This window comes from Aplosporella prunicola (assembly GCF_010093885.1).
Source record: "Aplosporella prunicola CBS 121167 unplaced genomic scaffold K452scaffold_6, whole genome shotgun sequence".
NCBI lineage: Eukaryota > Fungi > Ascomycota > Dothideomycetes > Botryosphaeriales > Aplosporellaceae > Aplosporella > Aplosporella prunicola.
The window spans coordinates 206,959-219,879 of record NW_022983534.1 but is presented as its reverse complement, the minus strand read 5'-3'; the positions used below and the strand labels follow the sequence as shown (position 1 = coordinate 219,879).

General features: G+C 59.3%; 7 protein-coding genes across 7 annotated transcripts in view; 4 read left to right on the top strand and 3 right to left on the bottom strand.

Annotated features, from left to right (window-relative positions):
- Positions 1-193: 193 nt before the first annotated feature.
- K452DRAFT_356638 (uncharacterized protein) lies at positions 194-817 on the top strand (the record flags this gene model as incomplete). The annotated part of the gene is made up of 1 exon (XM_033546066.1): positions 194-817. One exon carries the CDS (start codon positions 194-196, stop codon positions 794-796), a length of 603 nt encoding a protein of 200 aa, XP_033400155.1. The 3' UTR covers positions 797-817.
- A 2,460-nt stretch (positions 818-3,277) lies between these two features.
- Positions 3,278-4,268, top strand: K452DRAFT_222641 (uncharacterized protein; the record flags this gene model as incomplete). Its single annotated transcript, XM_033536568.1, has 2 exons — positions 3,278-3,621; positions 3,698-4,268. The coding sequence occupies 2 exons, from the start codon at positions 3,278-3,280 to the stop codon at positions 4,266-4,268; spliced, it is 915 nt and encodes a 304-aa protein (XP_033400154.1).
- A 217-nt stretch (positions 4,269-4,485) lies between these two features.
- On the top strand, positions 4,486-6,445 carry K452DRAFT_295890 (uncharacterized protein; the record flags this gene model as incomplete). The annotated part of the gene is made up of 2 exons (XM_033541867.1): positions 4,486-4,582; positions 4,635-6,445. The coding sequence occupies 2 exons, from the start codon at positions 4,486-4,488 to the stop codon at positions 6,443-6,445; spliced, it is 1,908 nt and encodes a 635-aa protein (XP_033400153.1).
- A 243-nt stretch (positions 6,446-6,688) lies between these two features.
- K452DRAFT_295889 (uncharacterized protein) lies at positions 6,689-7,849 on the bottom strand (the record flags this gene model as incomplete). The annotated part of the gene is made up of 2 exons (XM_033541866.1): positions 6,689-7,447; positions 7,676-7,849. 2 exons carry the CDS (start codon positions 7,847-7,849, stop codon positions 6,689-6,691), a joined length of 933 nt encoding a protein of 310 aa, XP_033400152.1.
- A 1,227-nt stretch (positions 7,850-9,076) lies between these two features.
- K452DRAFT_266264 (uncharacterized protein) lies at positions 9,077-10,234 on the bottom strand. The gene is made up of 3 exons (XM_033538787.1): positions 10,113-10,234; positions 9,943-10,053; positions 9,077-9,889 (listed from the first exon to the last, which is right to left on the bottom strand). Exons 1-3 carry the CDS (start codon positions 10,137-10,139, stop codon positions 9,287-9,289), a joined length of 741 nt encoding a protein of 246 aa, XP_033400151.1. The 5' UTR covers positions 10,140-10,234; the 3' UTR covers positions 9,077-9,286.
- Positions 10,235-10,321: 87 nt separating this feature from the next.
- Positions 10,322-12,921, top strand: K452DRAFT_284759 (uncharacterized protein). The gene has a single exon (XM_033540005.1). It carries the CDS (start codon positions 10,335-10,337, stop codon positions 12,696-12,698), a length of 2,364 nt encoding a protein of 787 aa, XP_033400150.1. The 5' UTR covers positions 10,322-10,334; the 3' UTR covers positions 12,699-12,921.
- Positions 12,738-12,921, bottom strand: part of K452DRAFT_141838 (uncharacterized protein) — a 544-nt gene continuing 360 nt past the window's right edge. The window contains exon 1 of the mRNA XM_033535415.1: positions 12,738-12,921. This exon is cut by the window's right edge and continues 360 nt beyond it. Coding sequence (XP_033400149.1) covers positions 12,778-12,921 — 144 coding nt within the window. The 3' untranslated portion in view covers positions 12,738-12,777.

The following is a 12,921-nucleotide window of genomic DNA, read 5'->3' as shown; positions in this document are numbered from 1 at the left end:
AAAAAAAAAAAAAAATCCAGGTTCTGGTTCCAGCCAAATTCTGAGTCCCTCTGGCTCCGGCCAACCCACTCTTGGTCTTGAATTCACTCAGGCCCCGAGTCTCTCTGGAGTCGATCAGACCTGTCCTATAGTTGGTACTGTCCAGGACAGTCCTGTTGGCTTCGGCCGGAATACTCCTTCCGCTCGATTCAAAATGGAGCCCAAGAGAGGCCCTCCTTGGATGGATGACACCCTCCTGCTGCAATTTCACAAGTTATATTTCATCGCCTTCCAAAAGTATGATGACCAAAGGGCTGTCTGGCGTGTTGCTGGAAAGCCTCCATGCAATAACTGCAGGAAGAAGCACCCGGAGATTTGCCTGCCCAAGGCTGCGAAACTGGCAATGGACTCTGACATGGAGGCTGGCAGAAAACTGCTCCAACCGAAGTTCCAGCCGAAGACGACGGCACTGAAGGATCCTCCACTCTGCAAAAAATGCGCCAACCCGCATTGGGGAGATCGCAAGACCCCCCAATGTCCGAAGTGCAAGCGTCATCACGGTAAGGGATTGTCCTGCTATGCTGCCGTCGACAAGCGGCGAGCCGTGGGGCTATATGTCCTGCCTTCCGCACGTGAGGAAATGCTTCGTCAGTTGGTCCATGAGGCGGGCAAACGAAGCGAGGCCGACCGGCAGATGGTAGACGGCATCATTGCCACCGTTAAGCAAAAGATAGAAGAACGCGAAAGCGGCAAGCGCAAGGACGATGGCAGCGGTGGTGACGGCCACCCTTCTAAGAAAAGGCGCAGAGCGCCCTGAAGGAAATAGAAGAAAGCCTCCCCCTCTGGCTGCGGCTGTTGAGCCGTAGCTACATTATGGGGAAGCCCATGTCTTCGGCATAAATACTCTCCGTCATGTACAATCCGCACATCACCTATCGCTTTAGACTTCTCTTCAACCAGACACACTCTATTCGGTGTCTCTTATCGATGGGCACACTTTGTTGCAACCAGCGATTATTTCCTTCAATTACCAGCAGTTCTCACTTCAACTTGCAATCCTCACCTGAGCCAGCACTCTTCAACTCTTTCAACCAACATGTCCCAAAACCGACGGTGTGGTTGTTCAGTCAGCCTTTCGGGACGCTAGTGGGCTTAGACAGTCCAGTTGCTTATAGGCCTTCGCAGCTTCAATTTCTGTCTCTTGTCCAATCTGTAATAGTTTGTGAATCTCTCGCGCACGCCACTGCGCACACAGGTTCAATTTACCCCTTAGCAACCACTGGATATCAACATTTGTCACTGTTTTGACCCATCATACCTAAGCAGCAAGAAAATCGCATCACAAGCAATAGCAGCACATCGCCTCACACAAAAAACTTCAGCTTATTGCAAGCAGTAATCAGTCGGCCGCAAATAACTCACGCAAACACTTCAAGCAGCGCCAGCCGGAGGGCCTCTAATAAGCAGTTAGCACAATTCTCTCGTTTCCAACAATGTTCGGCTCCCTGCCAATGCTGCCATCGTCTTAGTGTTTACTCCTATGCCCCCAACCGCTCATCAGTAGTCAAAACCATGAAGGTCGTCTTCGTCATGGCCAAGGCTCCGAGCCTCAGTGTGCAACATCAGAGCACCACCCATTCCTGCCGACTCCAATACACAGTCACACACTTTGCTCTCAATTACCAGTTAGCTTCTCACGTCGACTACACACTTCACTCGATCTTATAACCAAGGAAACACAAACAAAAAATTTCTCACGTCGGGTACCCGTCTCACTCCTTGCTACAAAATTAGTCATTTCTGAAATTCGGCCGACCGTTTATTGCAGGTTACAGTTCACCAAGCGTTGATATCAGGGAAGGAAAAGAAAATGGTAGATTTCACTTTTGTGACATGCTATAACTGGAAGGAAATGGATTGTTCGACTGCGTTCAATATATAGTAAATTGAGGGTTGTGTCGTCACAAACGTCAAAGCCGCGCAAACTTCAAAGCGTGACTTCTGAACACTGAAGTCTGACGCTGCACTGCGGCCGCGAAAACAGCGCAGGCAAGAGCGACAGATAAGCGCAGGTCAGTTTTCTGTAGTACATAAGTCAATTTGTCGAAAACAACCAGTACCCATCGTGGGTAGTCTTCCATCATGGTTGGCTCAGTGGAATTCCACAGAACTGTGATTGGTGTAAGTACACTAGTCAAGCACCAGTCCAAAAGCCCCGGGGGGTGCTGGGTTCGATCCTGCCGTGGGTGAACTCTACAATTAAAAAAACCATTAAGTTGGTTTTCTGGGCTGCTCTGCAGGGCGGCTCAGTTTTTTGTGTTTTGGGTGCCTGGTTTTTATTTTTTATTTACCTATTTCTATTTGGTTTTGGTGCTTCTGCTGACTATGTGTGAGTGTGAGTGAGAGTGAGATTGGGATGGTGTTGTGCTTGTGTTGGGTTGCTTTTTATTAGGTCGATAAGCCTGGCCGGATGGCTTCACTCGAGAATAAAGGCAGGCACTATATAGATAAGTAAGCACTACCACTCGGTGTTGTTCTATCTTGTCTTGTTTTTCGCAACAGCAACAGCGCTCATCCAGAGAGATGCTGTAGTGCGCTCTGCGAGGAAGAGTTCTGCCATGAAGTTACTGACAGCGCCGCGCCATCTTAACTCAAAGATCTGCACAGCGGACGATGATGGCATGAGTGGTGGAAGAATCATGGTTCACTTTTCCGAGCTCGGAAGTTCGTATACTATGTCATGTATTCTCCAAATGGAAGCCACGGTCGTTATCTCTTTCACTGAACATTCCTACGGCAACGGCGCCACGCATCCGCCCACGAATATGACCACTAGATATATTCCTTTAGCTCCAAGCAGCCGAAGCCCGTAAGTACTGGAAACACTATCAGAGAGCACCATTTATGGAAGAAACGATCTAGCTTCCCTCCATGTTTCATTCTGTCGCTTTGTTCAGGGAGGAATTGGACGAAAGCCGATTGAAAGCGTAAGAAGGAATGTGAACTCAGCGAGAGAGGCAAAGCACGTTTGACCACCGATTGACGCACTCTGGTTGGGAAAGCCCTCATCCAATACCTACACCACCTACCAAGTTCCTTCAGAGCCAGCAGTGTCTTATCAGCCAGCCCCGGACATTTGCCCACCCGCGTACCCTCTCATACCTTGATTGTAAGGATGCGACTGCAACGGGGTAGTAGTTGGTGTCTGCTTCCACACGGATCCTCGGTACCTGATACCCCACATTCGGCGTTTAAGCTTCCATCGCTCCGGCAAAGAGCAGCAGCACCCATCAACACCATGGCGCCCACCCCCCTCCGCCTAACGATTCTCTCGCGCACGCTGGTGCAGGCACCGCGCCGCAGCGTGCGGCAGCTGAGCTCGAGCTCGGCGCAGCCGCTCGTCAAGTCGACCAGCGTCCCCGCCCCGCACTGCGGCTCCATCCGCATCCTCTCGCTCAACCGGCCCGAGGCTCGCAACGCCATCTCGCGCGCGCTCCTCAGCGAGCTGCGCCGCCACGTCCAGGACGTCGCGGCCGAGGGCGTCGACGGTCCTACCCGCGCCCTCGTCCTCGCTAGCGACGTCGACACCAGCTTTTGCGCCGGCGCGGACCTCAAGGAGCGCGCTACCTTTACGCCTGAGCAGTCCGTCCCCTCCTCCCTAAGACTGTCCTACCTGTTGCCCGAATGATCATAAGAGCTGACACGCCCACGCGCACAGGACCGCCGAATTCCTGGCCACGCTGCGCGGCACCTTCACGGCCATTGCAGGCCTACCCATCCCGACCATTACGGCGCTGTCATCGCTCGCTTTCGGCGGCGGGCTCGAGCTGGCACTGACGACGCACTTCCGCGTCTTCGGGACGAACGCCACGGTCGCGCTGCCGGAGACACGGCTGGGCATTGTGCCGGGCGCAGGCGGGACGTACCGGCTGCCGGCGCTGATCGGGCTGGCGCGGGCGCGCGACATGGTGCTGACGGGGCGGCGCGTGGCGGGCCCGGAGGCGTACTTTCTCGGGCTGTGCGACCGGCTGGTGCAGGTGCTGCCGGAGGAGGTGGGCCAGTCGGGCGTCGCGCGCGAGAGGGTGCTGAATGAGGCGGTGCAGCTGGCACGCACCATCTGCGAGGGCGCGCCGTTGGCGGTGCGCGCGGGGTTGGCGGCCGTTGAGGGCTGCGCGGGCGGCGAGAGCGTCGAGAATAAATGCTATGAAGCCGTCGTGGCGACGCAGGACCGCGACGAGGCGCTGCTGGCGTTCCGGGAGAAGCGGAAGCCGGCATTCAAGGGACGGTGATTAGGTGCAGACAAACGCATTTGTATAATACATAGCTATAGCTAGTACCTTTCTGTCGTGGTGGTGGATTCGGCGATGACATGGCGGGGTCGTTTTGCAACCGAGTGACGTGCAAAGCAAGCGATGCGCCAGCCCATCTCACCTCTTCCCCCGGTCTGCCCGCTCAAGATGTCTGCCTTTCTGCTTCTGTATCTGTGAACTCGACCGCAAGCCCACCATGTCGGCCAATCCCTTCCGCCGCTCCATACAACAACAACAGCAGCAGCAGCACCAGCAGCACCAGGAGCAGCAGCTTTACCGTGACGACTTTAAGCGTATTTATCCCTCCTCGCTGCCCGACACCCGACTCGACTAACTTCCCCCAAGCCCCAGCTGCCGCATCCGCAAAGCCCAAGAAGACGGTCCGCGTCGCCTCTCCTCCGCCCCGCGCTTTCCACAGCCCGGCGCCCCTTACGAGGCCGAGCCCCGCGTCTCCGCCGCCTCCCGCGCCAGAAGAGCTTCCAGACGACAAAGCCTACGACCACGATGCCGAGCCGTTGGACGGCCTGGAGCTCGGCGCGCAGAAGTCGCCCGCGCTGCCCGCGTCGTCGCATTCCCGGACGAGCAGCGGCGCAGTGCCCAACCCCTTCGCGCGCACGCTGGCGTCGATGGAGCCGGCACAGGAGAACGCCGGCCCTGCAGCGGGCGGTGCGCACAAGGCGCGCGCGTCAATGGACGTGGACCAGTTCAAGCGGCTGCTCTTGACGGGGAGCGCGGGAGCGGCATCGTCGTCACCACCACCACCACCATCATCATCCGCGACGGCTCGACCCGCATTCGGCGACACCAGCAATAATGGCAGCAGTGGAAGCGGCAGCAGCGCTGGCTCCGGCTCCGGCATCGAGCCCGTGCCTTCCGCGGATTCGCGCCGCAGTTCGTACGAGATGACGGGTGGCAGGCCGGATGGCACCAAGTCTGAGAAGAAAGCTAAGCCCCCACCGCCGCGACACAAGTACGGTCGCTCCATCAATATGCCCTCGCGCGGTCCGCAGACCGTCTCGTTTAGCGATTTCTCGCCCTCGGAGACCACGCCCACAGCTCCATCTCCAGCTCCAGCTCCAGCTCCAGCTCCAGCTACCAGCCGGCCACCGCCGCCGCCGCACCGCGCCTCCTCGTCCTCTGATGCCGCGAAGCCGGCACCCCCTCCCCCGCGCCCGCCGCGCAGGTCCAGCGCCGAGCCGTCGAGAAGCATGTCGGTAGAGGAGGACGCCGCCTCCGTAGCAGCGCCGCCCGCGGCAGCGCCAACACCACCACCGCAGCAGAAGCGCGCGCCGCCCCCTCCACCAGCCGCGCGACGGCATAGCCAGCTCCGCGGCAATGGCAGCAACAGCATGGCCATGTCCGGGGCGTTTTCGTCTCGCTCGCGCAGCAGCTCCGCCACGACCGCGGCGTCGGTCCCAGAGGAAGAGCTGGACATGCCGCTCGACGGCGACGTCCCCGGCACGGACGCGTATCCCTTCCCTTATGCCGCCGCGCCGCACCAAGCACATCCCCACTCGCATGCGCACCCCCACCACCCCGCAGCCCTGACGACGTCCTTCCCCAACCTGCCACCCACCTCCACGCCCACGCCCTCCAGCGCAACCTCCACCTCAGCAAAACCCCCGCCCCCGCCGCCAACCCGCCGCTCCGGCGCCAGCGCCTCCGCCTCCGCTTCCGCAGCAGCGTCGACCACAGACGTCGCGACCACAACGCCCAGCCGCTCGTCCTCGCACCGCTCTGCCGCGTCAAAGAAGGCGCGCCACCGCCTCTCCAACTCGTCGGGCTATGATGTCGCTGGCGGCTCACCTGGAGGTGCGCCCCCGCCCCCGCCTCCGCCCCCGCCGAGGAGTAGTGGGCGGCGGAGCGGGGAGTTTGACCGTTCTGGTGGTGGTGGTGGTGGGGGGGGGAGGAGGAGCGGGGAGGTTGAGCGCGTGAGGGGCGTGGATGAGGAGGACGAGGATGCTGCTGCTGCTGGGAGTAGGGCCGGGAGCGTGGACGTTGCTGGTGGTGATGGTGGTGCTGCTGCTGGTGCTGCTAGTGGCGCGGACGTCGTGAGTCCTGGTGCTGGTGCCGATGTGCTGGATGAGATGGAGAAGTTTCAGCGGGAGCTGGAGGCGCTGAGGGAACAGTATAGTATGCATAAGGGGAGGGGGTAGGTGTGGGGTGGTGCAGTGTGGTAGGGCTCGATATGCTGCAGGAGATGGCTGGTGGTGGGTGGATGTGGATATGGTATAGTAGGTAGAGTTGGAGTGGGAGGTCCTGATGGTGTAGTGCGCGGGTCATGCGTTAGCCGGGCAGACGGGCGGACAGGCAGACGAGCAAACGGCCAGGTAGGCAGGTAGGCAGGTATGCCATATCGTAAGAGCACCTAGTACAGTATGTAAATCAACGCGCAGCAGCTAAACCTCCAACGACTCGCCCTTGACCTCGCCCGCCCCCTTGCCCTTCGGCACAACCTTCAAGCTAAAATCCACATGCTTGACGCCCTGGTGAATACTACTCGTACTGACCACATCAACCCACTCACACACAAACTGGCTAACATTCTCCTCCGTCAACCCGCCACTCACCTCGACCAGCGCCCGCTGCCCCCACTTCTCCTTCAGCCGCCGCGCGCACTCCCGCACCCCCTCCCCGGTAAAATTATCCAACATCACGACCTCCGCCCCCGCGGCAATCGCCTCGTCCGCCTCCTCAAAGCTCTGGCACTCCACCTCGACCTTGACGGCGAAGCCGCCCGCCGCTTTCGCGGCCGCGACTGCGCGGGTTATAGACGCGCTCGCGTGGATGTGGTTGTCCTTCAGCATCGTCATCGTCGACAGCGTGTGCCGGTGCGGATCGCACCCGCCGACCAGCATGCCGTACTTCTCGACGAGGCGGAAGCCGGGCGTGGTCTTGCGCGTGCCGGCGAGCGTGGAGGTGTAGCCGGCGCGGCGGAGCAGCGCGAGCGTGCGCGCCGATTGCGTCGCGATGCCGGAGCAGCGCGCGAGTGCGTTCAGCGCGACGCGCTCGCCGAGCAGGAGTTTGCGCACGGGGCCCCGCACCGTTGCGCAGTGTGTTACGGGCGCGAAGGAGGCGCCTTCCGCAATGTGCCAGGTTACGCTGCAGTCCAGCTGCGTGAAGACTTCGTTGAAGAAGGGGACGCCGGCGACGATGCCCTGTCGTGGTGGGGGAGCGTCAGTCAGTCAGTCAGTCAGTCAGTCGCGTGGGCGTCCAAGCAAACAAAAGCAACTCCGCCCGCTATCCGACGTGCGCGATTCGCTGCGCCTTGCCTTGCCTTGCTCTTAAAGCCATGCACAGCACCGCTCTCACAAACCCCAGAAGCAGACACACAGACTCAGAGACGGAAAAGACGTAGGAAACCACGCAAAGCCAACATTACTCACCTCGCTCTTCCCCAGCAGCCGCGCCTCCGTCTCCTCCTCCCCGACGACGAAGCCCCCGTAGTCAAAGTCCGGCGTGTCTTCCTCCAGCCACGCTGCTACCATGCGCTTGTAGCTCTGCGGCAGCAGGTGCGCGACTGTGCCGTGGCCGGGCGCGCCTTCGGTCGTGGCGGACATGTTTGGATGTTGGTTGGTGTTGGTGGGTGCTGGTAGGTGTGTGAAGGCGCGCGGATGGAGATGTGCGTATGGTTGGCGTGGAGGGCTTGGTGCGTAGATGAGGCGTTTTGGTGGGTGAGAGGAGGACGGCCTGATGATGAACGGAAGGAGGGAGGGGTCGTCGCCGATGGCGGGGTCGCGGGGTGCCAAGACGTGGAGGCTAGCGCCAGCCTAAGTACCCTACCTTTACTGTAACTACCTTACGGGGATTGGGCGAGCTCGGAAGCGACTTCATCTTTTTTACTCCGACATTGTTTTGGGTCCCTTTGCTCTCGCCCGGCTGGAACAATAACGTATTCTCAGATACCTACTGTCATCACCAACCGCATCGTGTCGAGTCCTCTGACCCTGCGCCCTCTCTCCATCCCCCAAAGCACATCCAGCAACAGTCGGCCCCAACCTATTCCTGCCAGATCTAGATATCTAGAAGTACCACGGCTAGACATGTCGGCAATGTCTTTGTGGGCTACTACTCCGTACATCCACCACAAACACACCCTCCGGACCCAGCTCCTTCAAAACAACTTGTAGAAAGCGTTAACTCTGCACACAAAAACATGTAAACATGAGTATTATGTGCAGACTCTGCAATCGGGGGAAGACAACCCATGTCATAATCCAGTGACTGGGTGTAAGGGAAAACACTCAATACATACATACCCATGGAAGCGTGAGCGCAGTTCTAGGACCTAAACGCCAGCGCCTAGTCAAGCCAGCTATGTTTTACAGCTAACAACATACACAGCACAAACTTACCACAGCCGGCGGGGTGGACACTGTCATTCGCGCACGCAATAAACAGTCCTCCACAAAGCAAAAACTCGTCAAGTCGCTCTGAAGTCAAGGTAGATGATTGCAGATGCTGCAATTGCACCAATCAAATGTATGCGCCTGTACCACTTCTTGCGTAGCCGAGGACGGGCTTTATGGGTTACTTTTTACGTAGATGCAGAGCTTGCGTTCGTGGCTGTATATGTCGCGATGGATATGGGTATTGTGATTATATCTCCCCTTCCGACTGTGGTAGGGGTTTGGTGTTGCGCCGTGCGGGCTATTATTAGTGACATTGCAGCGCGTGGGAATTTCCGCGAAACTCCGAGATTCGAGCGCTTATCCATGTCGTCGCGGACAATGGTGCTTCAGCGCGAGTAGAACGAACAAAACTGATATAGCACAAGCAAAAATAATGGTAGTTTTGTACAATTGACGACCGAGCATGGAGGTACCCACTCTCTAGTCTTACCTACAAGCTGCGCTGATGGTACATTTTCCGTCTACTCCCAATCCGGTACGCTCACAAACGAAAATATGCCCAGCTGTGCGTCTGCCAGCGCCCGGCACAAACTCACGAATGCTGCGTCTTTTCTTTTAAAATACCGCCGCCCCAGGCCTTGACGCCTATTTGCCTTGCCTGACCCAGTCCTCGACAGCTTCCCTCACGCTGCCAATCTTCTCCTCGGCCATGGCGAACGTCATCTGGCTGTGGGCCTTGCCCGTCTCGACGAAGCGGCTGACGCGCTCCTTGACGAGGATGTGGTTGTGCGCGACGACGGGGAAGCGCTCCTCGTAGGACCAGACGAGGTTGCCGACGTTGCGCGTGGTGATGGGCAGGACGGCGTGGGCGGCCACGACGCCCGTAATGGCCGGCACCGTCGCGCGCAGCAGGATGTTGCGGTTGCGCGTCACGATGCTGCCGGCCATGGCGGCCACGACCACGTACAGCGCGCCCGGCATCACCTTCTCGCCCGACTCCTTGGGCGGCGCCAGCGACGCAATCGTGTTGGTGAAGCTGTTCTCCAGGCGCAAGGCCTCGCTCAGGCCCTTGTTGAGCTGGTCCTCGCTCTTGGCGGCGTAGCCGTGCAGGAAGAGGCGCGCTTGGCCGATCTGCTGGGCCAGACGTTCCGTGGGCGTGGGCGACGAGAGCTTGGGCGCGGCCTTGGGCGGGCTGGGGATCTCAGTGGCCGGGGTAGCGGCGTCCTCGTAGATGGGCTTGCGGAGGTCCTGTGCGACGGGGTTAGAGGGGCCGGACAGCCTAAACAGTTGGAGCGGCATACGATCTCGCGCGCCATCTCGGAGGTGAGTGGCGCCTCGGCGTGAAGGGAGCGGACGGGGTAGAGGGAGAGACCGGCGGCAAGAATTGCGGACGTCGCGGGCACGACGGCGCGCTGGGATAAAGTACCTATGTCAGAGTCAGGGCGCGGGGGGGTCAGGGCAGGGGGCGTACCTGGCTAAAGAGAGGTCTGAAGGCCATGGCGGAGGAGAGGGGGGAGACCAATGGGTGCGTGTGGCGGCGGGAGCGAGCAGAGAGGGAATGGCGAATGCGTTGTACTCGGGCTTGGGCGAGGTGCTCTTTCCCCGGGCGAGGCTTGGCGGGAACCGCTTGTTCCGTCATGCATGCTGTGTCTGTGTCCCCGCACGCCCGACGGACATCCCAACCGTTACAACAATGTTGAAGCGCTCCCAAAGACAGGCCTGGACTTGCGCCGCCTGTCTGCGCCTCCAGCACCGTCGTCTGGGCAGCAGCCTTGCCGCCGCCGCTGCTCAAGTCGACCGTTCGCCCGCGACTCACTCGGCGCCCGATGCTGCTCATGACGACCGCGTCTTGCGTCGTATCTTCGACTCGCCCACCTTCTGGAAGGAATTCTCCGCCCAGACCAGGAAACAGTCGACTGGCCAGCTTGCTGGTCTCTTCCAGAATCGCTACCTCACCAAGCCCGAGGGCTTCCAGCACTTTGCCGAGGTCACGCTGCAGAAATGTATCAAGATCGTGGACAAGGTGCTGGCCGCGAGCACCATCGAGGAATACCGCTCGCTATCCAGAGACCTCGACAGGCTCAGCGACCTGCTATGCCGCGTCATTGACTTGGCTGACTTTGTCCGCTCGACTCATCCCGACCCGCGCATACAGGCCGCCGCGACCCAGGCCTACGCCATCATGTTTGAATACATGAACCGTCTGAACACGACGACCGGCTTGAACGACCAGCTGAAAAAGGCTGCGTTGATACCGGAAATCTGGAACTCGTGGACGGAAGAGGAGCAGGTCGTGGCGCAGATCCTCATGAGAGATTTCTCAAAGTCGGCCATTGATTTGCCGGAGGGCGCGCGACATAAATTCGTGGACCTTTCCAACGACATCACCCATACTGGGACTGATTTCGTTGACGGCATGGCGCCGGAAAAGCCGTACTTGAAGTTTGACAGTGCCAGGATGAAGGGCATGGACCCGAACCTGGCGCGTAACTTGACTAGATGGGGCAAAATCACACTCCCTGCAATCGGCATGCCCGCTATGATGGCATTGAGGACGGTCGAGGACCCTGATGTTAGAAGAGAGATTTACATGGCCAATCGGACTGCGTCCAAGGGCAATATCTCTAAACTTGAAAAGATGCTCAAGTTGAGGGCAGAGCTCGCGGAGCTTTCAGGTTATGAGAGCTTTGCGCACATGGCGCTCACGGACAAGATGGCAGGCACGCCGGAAGCCGTGAACCAATTCCTTCAGGCTTTGGTTGCGGACAACCATATCCAGGTCAACAATGAGTTGCAGGAACTCCTGGAGCTCAAGAAGTCGGATGCGCGTCAAGATAACTTCCCAGGCCGTTTGAACGCGTGGGACAGGGACTACTACACCCAGCAGCTCATCTCGTCTCTTCGCACGCGCATCCGGTCTCCTGACTTCCTCTCCTCTTACTTCTCCCTTGGCACCGTGATGCAAGGCCTTTCGCGCCTGTTTTCTAGACTTTACGGTATCCGGCTCGTCCCTCACGAGACTCTTCCCGGAGAGACGTGGAACACGGATGTGCGGCGTTTGGACGTCATCGACGAGAACGAGGGCCACATAGCGGTTGTCTACTGCGATCTCTTCTCGCGCCCGGGCAAGAACCCGAACCCCGCGCACTTTACTCTCCGCTGCTCGCGCCTGATCTCCGGGGAGGAGATCGCCGAAGCAGCCAATACGACGCACCCGTTCGCGTCGCCCGTTGAGGCAGCAACGGACGGCATGGCGTCGTCTCCAGACCCTGCTGACCCAACGGGCAACTCGGTTTACCAGCTCCCGACTATCGCCCTGATCTGCGACTTTGACACGCACGGGCAGACGATCCACAGTGCGCGCCCGACGCTGCTCAGCTTCCGTGAGGTACAGACGCTCTTCCACGAGATGGGCCACGCGATCCATTCGATCTGCGGGCGCACGAAGCTGCAAAACGTGAGCGGGACGCGGTGCGCGACGGACTTTGCGGAGCTGCCCTCTGTGCTGATGGAGCACTTTGCCGCTGCACCCGAGGTGCTCGCTCTCTTCGCGCGCCACTACGAGACGGACTCGCCGCTGCCATATCGCCTTGTCGAGGAGCGGCTGGCGATAGACCGTCGCCTCAGCGGCGCAGAAACAGAAGCCCAGATCCTGCTCGCGATGCTCGACCAGGCGTACCACTCGCGCCTGCCTGCAGCCGAGTCGTTCAGCTCCTCGCGCGTCTACCACAACATCTACAACGAGCACAGCACGATCCCGGAGCCGGCGGGCACGGCATGGCAGGGCTTCTTCGGCCACTTGTTCGGCTACGGCGCCACGTACTACAGCTACCTGTTCGACCGGGCGATTGCGGGCAAGGTGTGGGCGCAGGTGTTTGGCGCGGGCAAGGCGTCGGTGGACCGTGCTGCTGGCGCGAGGTATAGGGATGAGGTGCTGAGGTGGGGTGGGGGAAGGGATGGCTGGAGGTGCGTTGCTGGTGTTTTGGGAAGGCCCGAGCTGAGTGAGGGCGGGACGGAGGCGATGAAGGAGGTTGGACGGTGGGGGGTTAGGGATTAGATGGTGTGAGCGTGCGGGTGCGGCGGCGGGTTGTTGGTGTTGTAGGTGGCTGTCTGCCTGGTAGGTTGTGAGGCTTTGGTTAAGATTGTCTGTACATACCCGAGCGTCTTCTCTCTCTCTCTTCCTCTATCTTCCTCTCTCCCTCTATCTTCCTCTCTCCCTCTCTCCCTCTCTCCCTCTCTTCCTCTCCCTCTCTTCCTCTCCGTCTACTATCTCGTGTATT